Here is a 21,585-nt window from a genome sequence, read left to right on the forward strand (position 1 = left end):
TTGCTCTCCCTCTCTCTCTCTTTGTATATATATATATATTGTTGCTTTTGTTATGTTCATTTTTCAACTGTTTATTTTGTGTTCGTCGTGTCTGTGTCGTGTGCTTTAGTTTGTCCTAGGTTACTGTTAAATAAAATAATAGTATAAAATGTTTTTGCTTATTATGAAGTTAAATGTGTTGATGTTGATTTGTTTGATGTTAAGTTAGATGTGTTGAAAAACCTACAAATCTATCTCAAAAAGAAATGAAACATTTCCAAAAAATAATATTTATTAATAAAAACATAATTTCAGATATAACTCTGATTGAGCTTCTGAAGGCGCTCCAGCTTCTCAATATTTTTTAATTGCTGCTGCTCCAGCAGCACATTTTGCTGAATAAGATAGCGGATCTGGCGCTGATTTGCCTGGATCCTCTGGTGGGTTGTCTTTATCAGCGCGGTCTGCCTCCTCATCTTTCCTGATACTGTTAGGATATAATAAAAAAAAAAATTGGATTTAAAATAACGTTACCAAATAAATAAAATTTTTTTTTTGCTTATTAATCAATCATTATCATGTGTATACACTTGTTATGTGTCTAACACATCCCGGGAGTGCAGAATTATTAGGCAAATGAGTATTTGGACCACATCATCCTCTTTATGCATGTTGTCTTACTCCAAGTTGTATAGGCTCGAAAGCCTACTACAGATTAGGCATATTAGGTAATGTACAACTCTGTAATGAGAAGGTGTGTGGTCTAATGACATCAAAACTCTATATCAGGTGTGCATAATTATTAGTCAATTTCCTTTTCTTTGTCAAAATGGGCCAAAAGAAGGATTTGACAGACTCTGAAAAGTCCAAAATAGAGAGATATCTAGCAGAGGGATGCAGCACTCTTAAAGTTGCAAAGCTTCTGAAGCGTGATCATCAAACAAAAGAAGCGTGTGGAAAAACAAAGGTGCAAAATAACTGCCCATGAACTGTGAAAAGTTAAGCGTGCAGCTGCCAAGATGCCACTTGCCACAAGATTGGCCATATTTCAGAGCTGCAACATCACTGGGGTGCCCAAAAGCACAAGGTGTGCAATACCCAGAGACATGGCCAAGGTAAGAAAGGCTGAAAGACGATGACCACTGAACAAGACACACAAGCTGCAACGTCAAGACTGTGCCAATAAATATCTCAAGAAAGATTTTTCTAAGGTTTTATGGACTGCTGAAATGAGAGTGAGTCTTGATGGGCCAGATGGAAGAGCCCGTGGCTGGATTGGTAAAGTGCAGGGAGCTCCAGTCCGACTCAGACGCCAGCAAGGTGGTGGTGGAGTACTGGTTTGGGGTGGTATCATCAAAGATGAGCTTGTGGGGCCTTTTCGGATTGAGGATGGAGTCAAGCTGAACTCCCAGTCCTACTGCCAGATTATGGAAGAGACCTTCTTCAAGCAGTGGTACAGGAAAAAGTCACCATCCTTCAAGAAAAACATGATTTTCATGCAGGACAATGCTCCATCACACGTGTCAAAGTACTCCACAGCGTGGCTGGCAAGAAAGGGTATTAAATAAAAAAAAGTAATGACATGGCCTCCTTGTTCACCTGATCTGAACCCCATTGAGAACCTGTGGTCCATCATCAAATGTGGGATTTACAAGGAGGGAAAACAGTACACCTCTCTGAACAGTGTCTGGGAGGCTGTGGTTGCTGCTGCACGCAATGTTGATGGTGAACAGATCAAAACACTGACAGAATCCATGGATGTCAGGCTTTCGAGTGTCCTTGCAAATAAAGGTGGCTATATTGGTGACTGATTTGTTTTTGTTTTGTTTTTAAATGTCAGAAATGTGTATTTGTGAATGTTGAGATGTTATATTGGTTTCACTGTTAAAAATAAATCATTGAAAAGGGTATCTATTTATTTTTTGGTTAAGTTGCCTAATAATTCTGCACAGTAATAGTAGTCACCTGCACACACAGATATCCCCCGAAAATAACTAACACTAAAAACAAACTAAAAACTACTTCCAAAAAAATTCAGCTTTGATATTAATGAGTTTTTGGGGTTCATTGAGAACATGGTTGTTGTTCAATAATAAAATGAATCCTCAAAAAATACAACTTGCCTAATAATTATGCACTACCTGTATACTTCTAGCATCAATACCATATTATGGTTCTACAATCTGACAGGTGCGCTTTATATGTTGTCCATTTTTATATCTACATTTTGTTGTTGAAATGTTATTAATCATTGTGCACATATTTACCTTCCTGAGCGAGGCTCACAGGACCGCTCTCTTCCTCCTGCTCTTCCGCTTGAGAAGTTGGGGTGGTGGGGGGGGGAATCTCCTCAGCTTGCTCCTCAGCAGGAGCTGGGGTTGGGGAGTGGGAGGGCCCTGGCTGCTCCTCTTCATCCATCTCCTCCTCTGCCGCATCCTCCTCTGCCGCATCCTCCTCCTCCTCCTCATCGGCCTGGCGCCTTCTGCGCTTGGCGCGGATAACTGGCATTGGAGCTTCTATAATAACACAATGTTCATATATTATAAAAATGTTTTCTAATGACGTATGCAAATTCTGTGTACTCTGCTGTATTGTATATGAATACAAATTGATTTATATAGACAGTTAACCAATGGGACAATGTTATATTAAAGGGTCTTGTGGGCACTACAGGGGACTGAGCGTGAGCTGGGATGCAACCATGTTAAAATGAGCTGTTTTTGTCTCCTTTGTTTTGTTCAGACCATCTCATGTTAAAAAAAGGGCCTGATGGAGCACACGGGATTACTATAACAACCCCACTCCTAACACAGGAATTTAGTGGTAATCTATATATATAAAACTCAACGTGTGTGTGTGCATAAATGTATGTATGTATGTATGTATGTATGTATGTTCCAGCATCACGTACAAACGGCTAAAGATATTTATATGAAACTTGGCACACAGGTTACTTATATGTCAGCCACAAACATAGGATAGGTGGTTTAAACCTTACCCACCCCCACTTGCCATGGTCGGGGTTTTTCTTTAAAGTCCCATGCAAAGCAATGGGAAAATTATGTTCCCACATAACTTCTGTGTTCCTGTCTGCTGCCCCATGTCTTTTTTCAACAGTACTATGAATACCTTGGCCGGTGGTGATATATGTTAGCACAACATGGCATCTTGGTTAACAACATCTGACCTTACATGAATTACATATGACCTTACATAACTGTCACCAAAGGAGCTGCGGTGGCTCCACGCGATTGCCACTGCACTGACAACTGATTCACCTCTGCAGCTAGGGGTTCGGATCCCGCTCTCGGCTACCTGTGAATTGAGTTTGGTGGTCTCAGCCCCGCCACTGGTGGGTGTGCTATGCGAGGTTGGGTTGGGAGGACCCCCTCACACCCGCCATTGCCAACCGGGGCATGGAGAAAGGTGGCAGATTGCCTCTGGGGGAGGCCTCCCAACTCCTGCAGGCCGGCTCCTCTCTCTTTCGAGTTCACGCACAAAATACACTTTTTTAAAAAAAAACATAACTGTCAACAATAACTTACCTGGATGATATTTAGCCCGAAGACGTCTGACATTACCCATTTGGCGCCTCTTGAGGTCAGACCACTTCTTAACAATGGCCTTGTGGTCATGTTGGCCGCCAAAGTCAGCGATTAGGGCGCTGACCACAGCCCTTTTCTGTGGCTGCCGCCGCAGGTCATCATATCCTGTTTCCAGGAACTTCTGCAAGATGAAGAACAAAGTATATTGTAATACTTCTGTTGACAGCCTTATGGATATATGACGTAAATGTATGCTATTCAACAATTGGAAGCATTCTCGCCTTATTAATCAATGACAGGGGTAACATGAAAGATTTTATATCCTGCCATTTCGGTCGCCACCTTTTTTGCATAAATATAGCAGCCATTATCATTTGCATAATTATGAATATATTATTAACAACACAGGATACACGTATAGGGGAGATATGCGTTGCTAACTCTTTTCCCTGTCAGGAGCCTAACGCCCCGGGGGGTCAGAGACGGGACCTTTTTCGGAGGACCACTGACGTATGTACCAGTCGCAGTTTTTTGTGATGTCACTCTTTAGGTGTGTGCACATTTTTCAGTGCATCCGGGTGGAGTTTTTGGGTTGTGTTTTGCACGCCACAGGCTTTTCAACAGGAAAAAAACAGCTGGAGGCAGAATGGTTGCAAAACACTACGTGTTTGTTACTTAACTCTGGGTTTCAAGACCAGTCCACCTCCAGCTGTTGCAAAACTACTACTCCCATCAGCCACGGTCTGTCAGTGCATGCTAAGAATTTTACTTTTGCTGCATTTAGGGTGCCACAGTTTAGAGACCCGTGCATAAAGGCCTGAAAAATGTGGGCCTGCAGAACTTACAATACTAGAAGTGCCAGCATTCCCAGGCATGCTGGAAGTTGTAGTTCTGCAACATCTAAAGGGCAATATGTATTCGAACGTCCTTGGGCCTTGAGGACACTGAAGTCAGGACGTTCGCATACGTCCTATGTCCAAAAAATTTTTAAATTCATTATGCTAAATAACAAGGAAAAGTGCCTAAATACACAATTGCCAACCAGAGTGTCTGCAGCTGTCCAGGCATGCTGGGACTTGTAGTTTTGTAAAAGCAGGAGACACTTTTGTTGTGAAATACTAATATATGATCATATATACTAACTTTTAAACTAGACTTAAATGCTGGGCTGGGCTGGGACTTGTAGTTTTGTAAAAGCAGGAGACACATTTTTGGTTAAATACTAATATCTGATCATATATACTAACTTTTAAACTAGACTTAAATGCAGTTGAAGATGATGAAATAACAGTGGTCAAAATACTTACACAAATCAGCAACTTTTCCTCAGACTTAGTGAAATTGCTTCCAACCATGTTGCTGTGTGATTGCGCTGCGATCATAAGTTGGAAACTGGCAAGGCTCCAGGAAATGGTCGCGTGTTGTTCGCGTGTTGATTGCGCTGCTTGGACCGAGATGGGTCCATATGGCTTCGGCTGTATGGACCACAGTAACTCTTTTCCCTGTCAGGAGCCTAGGAGCCTAACGCCCCGGGGGGTCAGAGACGGGCCCTTTTCGGAGGACCACTGACGTATGCAACCGTCGCAGTTTTTTGTGATGTCACTCTTTAGGTGTGTGCAAATTTTTCCTTGCACCGGGTGGAGTTTTTGGGTTGTGTTTTGCACGCCACAGGCTTTTCAACAGAAAATAACCAGCTGGAGGCAGAATGGTTGCAAAACACTACGGGTTTGTTACCTAACTCTGGGTTTCAAGACCAGTCCACCTCCAGCTGTTGCAAAACTACTACTCCCATCAGCCACGGTCTTTCAGTGCATGCTAAGAATTTTACTTTTGCTGCATCTAGGGTGCCACAGTTTAGAGACCCGTGCATAAAGGCCTGAAAAATGTGGGCCTGCAGAACTTACAATACTAGAAGTGCCAGCATTCCCAGGCATGCTGGAAGTTGTAGTTCTGCAACATCTAAAGGGCAATATGTATTCGAACGTCCTTGGGCCTTGAGGACACTGAAGTCAGGACGTTCGCATACGTCCTATGTCCAAAAAAATTTTAAATTCATTATGCTAAATAACAAGGAAAAGTGCCTAAATACACATTTGCCAACCAGGGTGTCTGCAGCTGTCCAGGCATGCTGGGACTTGTAGTTTTGTAAAAGCAGGAGACACATTTTTGGTTAAATACTAATATCTGATCATATATACTAACTTTTAAACTAGACTTAAATGCAGTTGAAGATGATGAAATAACAGTGGTCAAAATACTTACACAAATCAGCAACTTTTCCTCAGACTTTGAGAAATTGCTTCCCACCATGTTGCTGTAATATTGGGAAACTGGCAAGGCTCCAGGAAATGGTCGCGTGTTGTTCGCGCAATTGCGCATGCGCGATCGAAAAATCGCAATCGCAATATGTATTTTGGTTAAAATATCATACATATTCGATTTCAGAGTGCTGCTACAGCAGTTTTCGAAATATCTGCAATAAATTTCGCATTCGCATGTTGCGATATTTCGATAAAATATCAGGAATATTCTGAGCCAATCAGAGCGCTCCTCCAGCATATCTCGAAATTGCGCAATAAATATCGCATTCGCATGTTGCGATATTTCCATAAAATATCACGAATATTCTGAGCCAATCAGAGCGCTCCTCCAGCATATCTCGAAATTGCGCAATAAATATCGCATTCGCATGTTGCGATATTTCGATAAAATATCACGAATATTCTGAGCCAATCAGAGCGCTCCTCCAGCATATCTCGAAATTGCGCAATAAATATCGCATTCGCATGTTGCGATATTTCCATAAAATATCACGAATATTCTAAGCCAATCAGAGCGCTCCTACCGCAGTTATTAAAAAAATCGCAATTATTTTCGCATTCGCAATAGCGAAAAATCGCATTCTATTAATTTCGATAAAATATCACGAATATTCGAATTTAGCGAATATATCTCGAATATTCGAATATATATTCGAGATATATCGCGAAATCGAATATGGCATATTCTGCTCAACACTAACGATTAGCATTGCCAGCACCCTGGTGGTTCAACAACCCTTGATGATCTACGAGGCTCACCTGGAGCGGTGAAAGAATTGTCTGTTTGCCCGTAGCAATACCTCCACCAGATGTAAGATTGGGGGATCATACTCCAACGGTAGATGCGTTTTTCAGTGAGACGCCAATCCGGAGCTGAGTTTTAAGGGCCTGGTAGGCCACTTTTATTTAAAAGAAAAGTTCAAAGTTCACAAAGAACAAAAGCAGCCCTCGCAGGGGGGTTTCATCATTTCTGTATCTTGCAAAGAAAATCAACAGTCGCACACAGCGACTTATATGCACACAGCATTTGATTCGCACACATCGACTTGTCCTCTTGACACACACGGCTTCTAATTCGCACACAGCGTCTAGCTTACATCTTTCTGCTCCAACAGTCATCACCTCTGCCTCCTGCAGAGATGCATCCACTCTGTCTTCTCTCACAGAGCTTTTGGGAGTCACCTGACTCCTTAGCACAGACCTCCTGTCTGTGGGGTGTGGCCCTGAATGCTGTTTAGATCAGCCTTCAAAAGCCCAAACCACAGCTGACCAATTAACTTGTGTTTGTCTCTCCCAAAATATGGCAAAAACCTGCCATCATTCAGGTAAGACAGACCCAAACCACCACAATATATATATATATATATATATATATATATATATATATATATATATATATATATATATATATATATATATATATATATATAGTACAGACCAAAAGTTTGGACACACCTTCTCATTCAAAGAGTTTTCTTTATTTTCATGACTATGAAAATTGTAGATTCACACTGAAGGCATCACAACTATGAATTAACACATGTGGAATTATACATAACAAAAAGTGTGGAACAACTGAAATATATTTCATATTCTAGGTTCTTCAAAGTAGCCACCTTTTGCTTTGATTACTGCTTGGCACACTCTTGGCATTCTCTTGATAAGCTTCAGGAGGTAGTCACCTTGGTCAAATATTCTTGGTCAAATAGCCCTTACACAGCCTGGAGGTGTGTTTGGGGTCATTGTCCTGTTGAAAAATAAATGATTGTCCAACTAAACGCAAACGGGATGGAATAGCATGCCGCTGCAAGATGCTGTGGTAGCCATGCTGGTTCAGTATGCCTTCAATTTTGAATAAATCCCCAACAGTGTCACCAGCAAAGCACCCCCACACCATCACACCTCCTCCTCCATGCTTCACGGTGGGAACCAGGCATGTAGAGTCCATCCGTTCACCTTTTCTGCGTCGCACAAAGACAAGGGGGTTGGAACCAAAGATCTCAAGTTTGGACTCATCAGACCAAAGCACAGATTTCCACTGGTCTAATGTCCATTCCTTGTGTTCTTTAGCCCAAACAAGTCTCTTCTGCTTGTTGCCTTTCTTTAGCAGTGGTTTCCTAGCAGATATTCTACCATGAAGGTCTGATTCACACAGTCTCCTCTTAACAGTTCTAGAGATGTGTCTGCTGCAAAAGGTGGCTACTTTGAAGAACCTAGAATATGAAATCTATTTTCAGTTGTTTCACACTTTTTTGTTATGTATAATTCCACATGTGTTAATTCATAGTTTTGATGCCTTCAGTGTGAATCTACAATTTTCATAGTCATGAAAATAAAGAAAACAATAGTCTTTTTGATTTTCTTATCACACAGCAAAAATATCAACAACCACTTCACCTTCAGAAGTCTTCCTCCGCTCATTGCTCTCCTCAACAAGCCTCAGGATGCAGCATTGAGCAGTAATCCTATGGACAACTTATCGAGGCCTTAATTTCCTCATTCTGACTTATAGAGGCCTTAATTTCCTCATTCCAACGTCCTTAAACCTTTCTGGCTACCTCTGCAGCCGACACCTGATAGTAATTGGTGAATTTTCTAAACAAGGCAGAAATGTATCTCCTGTCTGTGACAACACCCACAGATTTACCTGACTTCCTGTCACAATATATATATATATATAAACATATATATATATATATATATATATATATATATATATATATATATATATATATATATATATATATATAAAATATATAATTTATTTAATGCAAGCAGTGTAAATGCCTTGTTTTGACTTGATATCTTAAATCCTTGTGCAGCAAATCTCAAAGTTAGGGAGTGTATTATGAGCTGCACAAAGAGCCAATAAGTTGAGCAGAGTGACAGAGATGAGATAAGACTAACTGAGATAAGCATTAGCCCGGTGCATCTTGTTTCATGATCTTGTCACATGCTGGAGGTAGGGAAGAGACCTGTAAGTGTTAGTGAACTGCCGAGAAAAATCAGGTCTCCTGCCCTGCCAGACAGGGCTGTTCTGTGTGTCAGCACTGTAAATTTCAGGACTAGATAATTAGAAACAGGAACTCTGTGGTAGATGAAAGAGCTCGCCTGTATCTAGTCAATCTGTGTATTTTATGGTTTGCCTGTTTTTTAGCCTTAAAGGATCACTAAAGTAAAAAAAAAAATTTAAATAACAAACATGTTATACTTACCTCCACTGTGTAGCTCGTTTTGCACAGAGTGGCCCCGAACCTGGTCTTCTGGGCTCCCTCGACGTCTGTTTCGACCCCCCCCCCCCGCAAGGACTCAACCCCTTCATGCAAGCTCAGTGTTGAGTTCTTGCGGGCGCGCTCCATAGCCGCCAACTGTATCACTCGGCGCGCCCCCCCGGCACGTCGCGCCATTGAATGTGATTGACAGCAGTGCGAGCCAATGGCTGTGCTGCTTTCAATCAACCAATGGATGAGCCGTGAAGATGGCTGAGAAGCCTGCATGTTCACGGCGCAGGACTTTCAAGGGGTCAGGTAAGTAAAGGGGGGGGTTAGGGGGGCCTCTAATCCGCAGATGTTTTTTCACCTTAATGCATAGAATGTATTAAGGTGAAAAAACTTTTACCTTTACAACCCCTTTAAATATGCAGAGGGATGCATATTGATGATTTTCTATAATAGGACAACTCCAGTAAACTTAAGAGATCTACAATTCATGTATGTAAGGCAGACGTGCCATGACTGAGGCAGACGTGCCATGTCTTATACGAGTGTGTGTAAATTTACTCTTCAGGCATTATTGTTGTAATTGTGTCATAGTGATTTTCTGACAATGGAAACCCACACTGAAATAGAAGAAATCAAATAATTTAAGAGTAGAATTTATTTTATTCACAAATGTCAGATATTGGATCTGATCTTTTTTTTTTCTGACTTGGCAATTTTGCTGCAGAATCGCTAAGCAAATTGAGGACAATCCAACCCATTTGCAACCAAGGAAATAAGCTTAGAAATCCAGAGGCAAACCCCCCCCCCCCCCCACCTATCCTTTCAGGCTTTCCATTCATCTCATTACCCCTACTATTTTGAAATGGTTTATTTCCCTGATCTCATTGTGACAAGCTGGGACACAACACAAGCAGCAGCTGTTTGACCAGAGCCAGTGAACATATAACAGATGTTAGCAGCTGGAAAACAATCACTTGGGAGGACATAAGCATATTAGCATGTGGGGCTTTTCTCTTAAAGGGATATTCTTACCTTTTTTATTGTATAACCATCAAAGCAAGGGCTATTCAACCGGACACCTAATCAAATGTTACCCATGTAATGTATAGGAAATGCAATGGAATTTTGTTTCAATCGATCAATAATTATCTATCTCGATTATAAAGGCCACTGCTAGGTTCTTTGATAGGTGGGATGGGGCTATAATAGTTGCGTGAAACAAAGTATACTATGTACTAAGGATAAGATACCATGGGAATGCTTCTGACAATATGCTTTGATATGTCCTTATCAGTCTGCAGTGCACATTATTTAATGCTACATGTCTCATTACCATATCTGTGTATTACAACTAATGTTAACCCGCTGAGCCAATCACTTTCCTGGCTAATGCTGCTGTTCACATTTCACAAATAATGGGGGCAAACAAAACTTGATGGTGCAAGCTTGTGTTTGAGAGGGTAAGGGTGAAGAAAATGAAGCTTTGTGGACACATAAATTATCGCTTGTCAGACTAATGAATTGCTGGTTTGCTACACTATTGACATGTTGCAGCATGAGGACTTCATGGTAAGCTTCATGTAAGCTAAATGTCCTCAAGTAATCAGACAGATCTAAATGAGAAGTAATTTACACCTCTTGCTCTTAAAGATAACAATATTTTTTTGCACAGCCTGTGACTACTAAATGCAAGATGTCCTAGCCCCTTGATAGAAAACAAATCTTAGTAATGCTTAAAGGGGTTGTAAAGGTTTGCTTTTTATTTTCTAAATAGGTTCCTTTAAGCTAGTGTATTGTTGGTTCACTTACCTTTTCATTCGATTTCCCTTCTAAATGTTTTTTTTTTCTTTGTCTGAATTTCTCACTTCCGGTTTCTCCTCAGTAAGCTTGCCCCATCATCCGAGCTGTTCTGGCTAGGGGTTAGTCAGTCAGAGCAGCTTATTGAGGAGGAACAGGAAGTGAGGAATTCAGACAAAGAAAACAAAGAAAAAAAACATTTAAAAGGGAAATCGAAGGAAAAGGTAAGTGAACCAACAATACACTAGCTTAAAGGAACCTATTTAGCAAATAAACAAACCTTTACAACCCCTTTAGGGGACATTTGCCAGAAATTAAACACAATAGGCAAAGCAATGTTAGCAACTTTAACATGGATGAGATAGAAAGCTCTGCACTTTTTAGCCTTGTAGATTTAGGGAAACTAAGTTTGGTACTTAACATTTTTTATAATTTTTGCTACTCTGCTGCAATATCCTAAATAATATGATCCCCTACTGCTCGGGTCGGTTCACATGGATCCATCAGTATTTTCAAATAAACCAAAACAATTCAAATGTACACAGTCAGTGCTGGGTTTTATTTTTAGAAAGACCAGTATGCTTTTCAACTTAAAGGAGAAGTACAGCCAAAGCTTGTTCTGCACTCCAGTGACCCATTTTCAGCAGACAGCGGGCCTCTCCCGCCACCTTCACAGCCCAGCACTCCAGTGAGCGAGGAGGGGGCAGAACAGAGAGCAGTGAATGACAGTCAGCAGCTCTCTGCTCAGGGAGCTGTGACAACTGAGCGATCTGTGGTGTTGGATCTCTTAGTTTTCAGTGTTAGAGCCGGCGGGGGAACAAATGTATTAAATATAATGTTTTTTACCATGTAAAACTTAAAAAACTGACCAAAGAACATTGTAGATTTTCTTTAGAAAGTAAAGCCCTTTACAGGTATAGGCGTATTCAATAAGGCTGTGGGTGTTTGCCAAGCTCAATACCTCTTAGCAGCTAATTAATTCCAATTAACTGTAGTCAAAACAGTAAAGAACTTAAATTCACTTTGCACAGTGACTACCATTTGAAGTACCTTACTAAAGGTAAAGGTGTTTTGTTTTATTCCTAAATGAAATAATATGCATAAATTTGTTTTAAAGCTAATTATTACATTAAGTATAATTAATTGAGGTCCCTGTACATTGCCCTATACTTACCCATACTTATACAAAGGTCCCCTGCAGCAATAAATTAGACATGTTCTTTCACTTCGCAAAATGCTGATATGATTAGTTGATACAGAAACATCTTCACCTTTTTCCTCCAGATTTTATTGTTCTTTTTACATAAGGCACAGTGTTGCAATTGTCATTAAATTTATGCTTGGGGCACGCACAATTGTCTTGAACCTTTGGAACCTTGTCTTGCTGAGGCTAAAATCATCAAGAAAAAGGCTTGATTAAATGTATTTACATTTACATTTATTTAGAACTATTTTAAGGGGCTATAAAAAAGACTTTGTTATTTTATGGATACATTAAAATGAATTTGAAGTATAACCTCATATACATTGAGGTTGAATAGGTAGACTGGAAACTACAGAATCACTAGAATTAAAGTGGTTCTAAAGCCTTAAGGGGGTAATCCACAAAGATCCGGCGTAACTTAATTTTTTCCATTTAAGTTACACTGCCTTAAAATTTCTACCTAAGTGCCCGATCCACAAAGCACTTACCTAGAAATTTTTGGCTGTGTAACTTAAATTCCGCCGGCGCAAGGCGTTCCTATTTTCATGGGGGCGATTCCCATTTAAATTAGGCGCGCTCCCGCGCCGGCTGTACTGCGCATGCTCGTGACGTCATTTTCCCGACGTGAATAGCGCGAAATTACGTTACGCTGAGCTTTGTGGATTGCGACGGGTCAATAAAGTTGCGTCGGGAAAAAAAAAGATACGGCAAAAAAAAAATTCAAAACAAAAAAAAATCGCGTCGCTGGACAGAAGGGTCTGTTTTTACAAGGTGTAAACAGTTTACACTTTGTAAAAGCAGCCCTAATTTTGCGTTTGCAAACTAAAACTTACGGAGAAAAAACGAAGCTGAAAAGCTTTGGGGATCTCCGTAAGTGCTAATTTGCATACCCGAGGCGGCATTTCGACACAAAATGCCCCCAGCGGCGGATGCGGTACTGCATCCTAAGATCCGGCAGTGTAAGTCCCTTAAACATGCCGGATCTTCTCCCTAACTATGGAAAACTGATTCTGTGGATCAGTTCCATAGTTAGAAACAGGGATACGACGACGTAACAACAGTTACGCCGGGGTATCCCTTTTGAGGATCTGGCCCTAAGCTTTTTCACACTAATGCATTCTAAGCATTAAGGTGAAAAACATTCTGTGCAGCAGCTCCCCCCCAGCCCCAGCCTTTTTCTTACCTGAACCCGATCTGATCCAGCGATGTGCATGAGAGCAGTGGCTCTTGCTGCTGTCTCCCTCCTCGTTGGGCAGGTTAAGCTCCTGCTGCTGTCAATCAAAGACTCAGGAACAAGTATGCACGTGTGCCCCCATGGAAGGTGGCTTTCTGTGAGGGCACCTGCCGCAGGGTAGGGGCCTGGAGCCCCGGTGGGGGACCACAGGAAAAGAGGATTGGGGCTGCTCTGTGTAAAAGCATTGCACAGAGCAGGTAAGTATAGACATGTTTGTTATTCTAATAAAAAAAAAAACACAAAGATTTAATAACACTTTAAGCATAAATAAATATGTAACTGCTGTTATATCAATTTGCAGACAAATACACTAAGGCCCTGTACACACGGGCAAGAATCTCATCAGGAAAAAAACGTAGTTTTCCCTGGCGAGATTCTTGGCAAGAAACTCTTGCTGCCTGAGTGTACAGACTCTCGTTTCAAAAGAACCTTGGTTCTCTTGAAAGGAAAGAACGCGGTGACGTCATCGCGTAAGACGAGCATACACTTGTCACATTTTATGCCGTCACCGCCATCTTGCTTCACCCTACCTATGCCGTGGAAGCTACCGCACATGCGTCAAAGTAATTTCGAGCATGCACGGGTTTCCACGGCGACAGTTAAGTATACGCACTCTCGGGTTTCTCGTCGGGAAACAGTCCGTCAAGAATCTCGACGAGAAAAAAGAGAACAAGTTCTCTTTTTTTCTCGTTGAGATTCTGCCCAGATTTCCTGGCGAGAAACCTGAATGCCTCGTACACACGAACGGTAATCTTGGCAAGAAGCAGTTTTCTTGCTGGTTTTTGCTCAGAAAACTGGTCGCGTGTACGAGGCTTTAGAGCTTGATCACACCACATCCATTGAGTTGTGCTGATCTGCATAGATCAAAGCGGGCTCAATGCAAGGGGCACATGGAAAACAACTATTTTATATATGCCCTCTTCATACTATAGATGTGCTGTGGTTTACACTGTATACAGCACTGTATACACATTTACAACGCCTCTTTCACCCCATCACAGAGCTTTGGTGCATTGAAAGAAATGTCAGGCTCCTGCACAATGCACACCAGCACATGTTTTAGGATGTGGTGTGCTGTAAATGAGCCTTAAAATATTTAAAGGATCATTCACGATTAACTGGTTATATTTGAATTGTGTTGAATGTTTTGATGAGTTTGGAAGATATATAATTCTTGCAGCATACCAGTGCATGAAGTATACTTTATGTAAGCATGGGTATATATGATGGCAACTGCCATTACAATCTTGCATGCACATTATATAATATTTTCTCTATCACTTGATCTTGATAGGTCAAGAGGTAGATCAAACATTAAATGCTAGTATCATGTATTCCTCTATGCTTTTCCTTTAGGGAATAATTTCACTGAATTTAATAAATAAATGATAAACTAAATAAAGCATTCAACAAATCACAGAGCTGGTTTACATTGTTTCACATACAGTATATTGTTCGATAGAGTTTTACCATGAAGTTGCCCCATCGTTGTTACTTTCATAGAGACTCAAAGCACCACTCATACTGTAATAATATGAAAATCTTTTGACGATGACACAAACTGTGTAACAGCAAAAATAAACATCAAAATAATGCTCAAGATTTAGAAGGTAATAAATAGTTAAATTAATAAAGAACAACTCCACTTAATTATATTTCAATTTTGGGAGGGCTTTGTGGCTTGGGGCATTTACTGGCTCCTTGTACTTTAGTGGATGAATTTGCTTGCATTTCTTTGTATCTGTGTATCCTTCCATAAGACCATAACAGTCAGAAACGTCAATTTCTACACTATGAACAATTCATCTCATAAACCCAATTGTTTTTTTTATTTATTTTTTTATTTGCTTTGACAGTTAGAATTATGAATTCCGATAGGGATATTTTATAGTGGAGCAATCAAAAGATAAGAAATTAATATGCAGTTGAACCATTGTGCAACTACACAAAACTGAAGAATCATCTTTAAGTGGAATTACCATTTATCATGCTAATGTTCTGCCTAGCTTGTCTAAGATTAAAAAAATAAAATAGAAACAAACTTATTGAACCTGAAACTAATTAACAGTAATGCACTCGTTAACAGTAACATTAGCAGCCCCATTTCCTACACATGAATTTTCTAAAAAAAAAAAGACGTACGGTATTTGTGGCTCAAAGACTTGGAGGTACACAAACCAGTCTTGAGATTGAGGATCTTGCACAGGGTAACAGACACAGTTGGGATTTATATTGAAAGGAAACTATTTAAGGTACACTATCCCATTAAATGAATATTGTGCTATTATCTATGTATTAAAATGTCTTCATCTTGTCAGACTGTGATATGAGGTCAAACATGCAGAGTGTTAACTTAATCTAACTGTTTTTTTTTTTATTATTATTATAGGAGGAATCATCTATGTTCTTCCAATTTGGACCTTCCATCCAGCAACAGGCTTCTGTGATGCTAAACATTATGGAGGAATATGACTGGTACATTTTCTCCATCGTCACAACATACTTTCCAGGATACCAAGATTTTGAGAATAAGGTGCGGAGCACCATTGAAAACAGTTTTGTCGGATGGGAGTTAGAAGAAGTTATTCATGTAGACATGTCCTTAGACGACAATGACTCTAAGATACAAAACCAACTTAAAAAGCTTCAGAGTCCTGTCATCTTGCTGTACTGCACAAAAGAAGAGGCCGCTTATATATTTGAAGTAGCCCATTCAGTGGGATTGACGGGCTATGGCTACACATGGATTGTACCCAGTCTGGTGGCTGGAGACACTGACACTGTGCCAGCTGAGTTCCCTACAGGGCTCATCTCTGTGTCCTACGATGAGTGGGATTATGACTTGCCTGCTCGAATCAGAGATGGAATAGCTATAATCACAAGTGCAGCTTCTACAATGCTGTCTGAGCACAAATCCATTCCACAGTCCAAGAGCAACTGCTACAATATCCAAGAGAGCAGGCATGATGATGCTCACGTGTTAAATAGGTAGGATAATGATTTTTATTTTAATATTGCTTCTGTTGGTTTGTACAAACTTTGTATTTTGTTTGTACTATGAATGTAGTGCTGATTGTTCCATAGCAGGAAAAAAAAAAATATTAAACACAGTTTAATGTCTCAAATCATCTTGTTATGGTTAGTGAAGGAGTTTCAAAGTGTAAATGTAATAGAAATACTAAAAACACTAAAGCCCTGTACACACAATTGATTTGTCTGATGAAAACAGACCGATGGACCGCTTTCATCGGACAAACCGATCGTGTGTGGGACCCATCGGTTTGTTTTCCATTGGTGAAAAAAAATAGAACATGTTTTAAAATGTTCCTATGGATAAAAAAAACGATAGAAAAAAATGATCAACTGTGTGGAAGTCCATCGGTCAAAAATCCATGCATGCTCAAAATCAAGTTGACGCACGTCGTAGTGTTTTACGTCACTGTGTTGGACACGGTCGGATTTTTGACCGATGCTGTGTAAGCAAGACTGATGAAAGTGAAGCCTCGTACACACGACCGAGGAACTCGACGGGCGAAACACATTGTTTTGCTCGTCGAGTTCCTTGTTAGGCTGTCGAGGAACTCGACATGACAATTTTCTCCCTTCCCGTCGAGGAAAAAGAGAACATGCTCTCTTTTTGGCTCGTCGAGTTCCTCGACAGTTTCCTCGTCGAAAAATGTACACACGGCCGGTTTCCTCGGCAAAAAAAAAGAAAAAGTAAGTTTCTTGCTGGTTTTTATCGAGAAACTCGGTCGTGTGTATGACGCCTCAGCTTCATCGGATATTCGACGAAAAAAAATCCATCAGATTAGATTCCATCAGATATCCGATCGTGGCTTAACAGGATCAGTGGCTCTTTTGGTTATATGAGCTAGCATATATACATTTAAAAAACAAAAACAAGCTGAATATATATATATATATATATATATATATATATATATATATATATATATATATATATATATACAGTGTGTACTCCCTAAAATGAATTTTATAATAGATACAAAAACTGAACTATGTACACTGTTATTGATTTATCTCAACCATTGAAAAAATACGTCAGTCTCTTCAGTCTGACACCTAGTTCTTTAGAATCATGAAAGACAAGAACCTTTTGAGAGGTTTGTAATGTGTCAACCTTTGTTTCAAGGCCTTAAATAGATATTTTTTTCTTGCATGGAGAAAAGCATTGCCATGTTGCACTACACAAAAACATCTACAGAGGTGTCAAAATTCACAGAGGTTTAAATCGGCTAAGCCCATAACAGCAAGAACAAAGACTAACTGTCCAATAATTATATAGGGTAAAGCCACCTCTTTACCCCTGCTGCCTATAGGCACATGCCTACTGTGACCAATGGAAGGCATTTATAGCTAACCTAAACTGAATGTTCAGCTGGGCTTCATCTTAGTACTGTTAAGGTCAGTGACTCATTTAACATTAAAACAAAGCTTTGTTATGACAGAAAACTAGTATTTTATAGAAGGCGAAGGTCTGCAATGGCAACTCACATATGTCTGCCACGACTAGATATAAGACAGGTGCAGTCGAAGTGGTTGCATTCAATCTATCAGAAATAAATGAAAACAGAAAAATAAAAAGTTGTTATCAGAAATACCAGCTTGGCACTGCAGTGCCTTGTTAAAATATGGTTTTGCACTGAGCAGGGTAATTATCTAAGGCTAATGGTAACCTAAACTGGCAGAATGTGTTTTCCTACGTTTGGCAAGGTCCCTACGTATAAACAGATACATGTTGAAAATAGTTTACAAGCTTTGCAGAAGGCCCCAAGCTGGTTTTCCGGGATATTCAAACCACCTATAAAGGTGCCCATAGTCAATACATAATCAAGATATCTTTCAGTATTTTGAAGACCTCAGAAGACTTGGGCTAATAAATCTTGAGGTACAAAGGCTGGAACTGTAATGTATTGCTATATGATGAGGTCTGTACACTCATAGGAGCCCAGTCTAAAAGTCTACATCCCTTTGGCAAAAGTGATGATCTTTCTGTGACACCCCACTTCCAGCATAAATGTGTTGCCAGCTTCAGCTCTTGGCTGGTTTAGACCTTGCCTTCCCTCCAATCAGCTCCCAGAACTCTCCTCACTGAGCTTATATGGCAGTGTGCCATATCAGCTGTCCACACCCTTTTTTTCTGAACTCTCAGACAAGTTTTAGAAATTCTGGACTTTGAATGGATGTAAAGGAGAGAAGACTGCAGATAGATAGGTACAACTTATGTAGGATGATGTATTTCATCTCTGCGTGAGGCCAGACACTTCACTGGGTATATGTTCTTGCCATGACCTTGTAGTAATACTTTTGTGACCTGGCTGTATCCTACCTGGTCTGTGTATTAGCCTTAGGGCTTGTACTTTCACACCTGCATGGTTAAGTAATCTTCCCTTAGTGTGGCTCCACCCTAGCCTCAACAGGGACCACTATTTAACCCTGTGTTCTCCAAGCCTGCCTTGCTGTGCTATATTGTTTGTTTGGTTTCCTGCTTGCCGTGTGCTCTATGTTTGTCTCTGTTACCGATCTTGGCGTGTTCTCAACTATCCCTGCCTGCTTGTGACCCTGACCTTTGGCGAGTTCTCGACTATCCCTGCCTGCTTGTGACCCTGACCTTTGGCATGCTCTCTGTTTATCCTTGTCTGCTAGTCGCCCTGACCTTTGGATTACTATCCCTTGTTGTCCTGGGCTGCTACTTCCTCTCTATCCTCCTGTAGCCTACCGTGAGCGTGAGCTGGGAGACCCTGGGGGCCATGACTTGAAGCCAGTTGCAGCACAGTCCATCTTCACCACTAGAGGCTCTGGTGAACACCTGCTGGCTCTTGGACTCCGCTCCCTGGGGAATCGTATGCTCTAGTTCCCTGTGGGATCCATGTTGGTGCTCAAGTGGACCTGCCTTTCCTGAACCAGCCAAAGTTTTATCCGCAGCAGTCAGCTGTAGGGTCCACTACCTTTGTGGTGCACTCCTTACCCCAACGGTGTACATCTGTCACCTGGCCTCAGGTGACCTGACAGTACTGTAAGGGTTTCCAACCACTTTAAGTCACTGATCTGAAACATCTATACAGCCAGTGGACTTTGTATTTGCATACTTGTTACTGGTCTGTGATTCAGAAGTTACTGTATTGTGTCGTCGCTATAAACACTAAAATATCTCCAAAGAGGTGTGCAAATGTCCAAAAATAGAATACATGCAAGAAATGTGCACAAACTTGGCTAAATGAAATATATAAAGAGATAAACTAATGTCCCACAACATCAATGGATATTGGAAAAATTCTTCCGAAAAAATATCAGGATTGGTGAAAGCCAGCAGATGTATATTAGAGCTGGAGAGACCTTAAGAGGATGCTGGGGGATTACTTTGCTTGATGTTGAACCATCTTATCAATGCAATATTTTACATGTAAGGAGGTGAAAGTTCTTAGAGACTAGTATTTGAATACCAAGCACTTTCTATAAGATTTCGATTCATCCACTCACTTTGATATTTATCGGAAGAATTTTTCCAATATCCATTTTGTGGGACAGTAGTTTATCTCTCTATATATTTTATTTAGCCAAGTGTGTGCACATGTCTTGCACTTATTCTATTTTTGAACATTTGCACACCTCTTTGGAGGTACTTTAGTGTTTATAGTGACTACACAATATAGCACAAGATCACTTTATTTTATTTATTCCTAGTTTCTGTGTATAGTGAACACTACTAGGTTTTGCTGCTCTGTTATTTATCATTATATCTGCATATTTAATATTTTATATGTACTCACAGTAGCGCGAAGGACACATTCACATTTTATTCAGAAGTTACTGATACCCATAAATCAGCACAACAGTCAGGCAACTAGCATGTTCAGATGGTGAGATCTGCAATGGCAGTCCTCAAATGTTCTCAGCACTGGTTATCTTTACATTTTTATAGTTTTCACTAATACTGTCACCTTTTTTCAATGTTTTTGGAATATATCTTGCTCTGTTTAGTTTGTCATAGCTGGCATCTTATCTCTCGCCTGTTCCTGTGTTGTCTTGTGCCTAATGCCTAAAGCCTAAGTGTGCCTAAATGTGTACTCTGTGTTTCTGGTCAAGAATGATGATTAAGCTTGCATAGTATTGATTTGGGCTACCTTGGGGGCAATAATGGACATTCTATGTAGGAAGGTCTATTTATCCATCAAACAGATGTTCTATGTTGTTAGTAAATCTCAGGGCAATGGAGATAATCACTTTCTAGTGAGAAGGAGGAAAACAAAGGCAAGATTGACTGTGTGGAATGTTTGCTCACCAGACAAGTCACATTATACAGATCAATGCCATTGTGTGCAAGGCCTTAGAACTCGAGTTGTCCACCTTCCTATCTATGGTTCCCCTTGGCATTGCATTACTTCTTAACTCATACTCCTAAACATTAGTAGCCGGATTCAGGTAGACTTACGACGACGTATCAGTAGATACACCGTCGTAAGTCCGAATGAGCGCCGTCATATATTTAAGCATATTCTGGAAACCAGATACGCTTAAATTTGGCCAAGATACGACCAACGTAAGTCTCCTACGCCATCGTATCTTATGTGCATATTTACGCTGGCCGCTAGGGGCGTGTACATGGATTTATGCGTTGAATATGTAAATGAGCAAGATACGCCGATTCACGAACGTACGTACGTACGTACGTACGTACGTACGCCCGTCGCAGTAAGATACGCCGTTTACGTAAGACATACGCCGGCTTAAAGATAAACCACCAAAAAGATGGCACAGCCCATGCAAGGTATGGACAACGGAACAGCCGTCGTATTTTACATTGTTTGCGTAAGCGTACGCGAATGGGGCTGGGCGTAGGTTACGTTCACGTCAAAAGCATTGAGTATTTGCAACGTGATTCTGAGCATGCGCGTGGATGCGCCGTACGAACGGCCTTCATTAAGATGGGGTCACGGTTAATTTAAATGTTGCCCACCCACTACATGCCTACTTTGAATTAGGCGGGGTTACGCCGGCCCATTTGCGCTACGCTGACGTAACTTACGGAGCAAGTGCTTCATGAATACTGTACTTGCCTCTCTATTTTACGTCGGCGTAGTGCAAATGAGCTGCGCTACGCCGGCTTAAACATACGCCAAACTACTCGAATCTGGCTAATAATTTGTCCAAGTCATCTGCTTACTATTCTTGTCTATCACCATACTCTAATACCTTAATTTGTGTTTTACATAATGTACTCTACATATTTATTTTGCTTTCTGGCATTCATAACTTAGTACTG

At 40.6% G+C, this 21,585-nt stretch overlaps 1 protein-coding gene across 1 annotated transcript in view; it reads left to right on the forward strand.

Moving 5' to 3' along the window:
- The window catches only part of GRIN2B (glutamate ionotropic receptor NMDA type subunit 2B), a 1,689,627-nt gene that overhangs the window by 800,840 nt on the left and 867,202 nt on the right, over window positions 1-21,585 (forward strand). Inside the window, exon 4 of the mRNA XM_040359615.1 lies at window positions 15,691-16,289. Coding sequence (XP_040215549.1) covers window positions 15,691-16,289 — 599 coding nt within the window. The remainder of the gene's footprint in view (window positions 1-15,690; window positions 16,290-21,585) is intronic.

Source organism: Rana temporaria, chromosome 7 (genome assembly GCF_905171775.1).
Source record: "Rana temporaria chromosome 7, aRanTem1.1, whole genome shotgun sequence".
In the NCBI taxonomy this organism is placed as follows: Eukaryota; Metazoa; Chordata; class Amphibia; order Anura; family Ranidae; genus Rana; species Rana temporaria.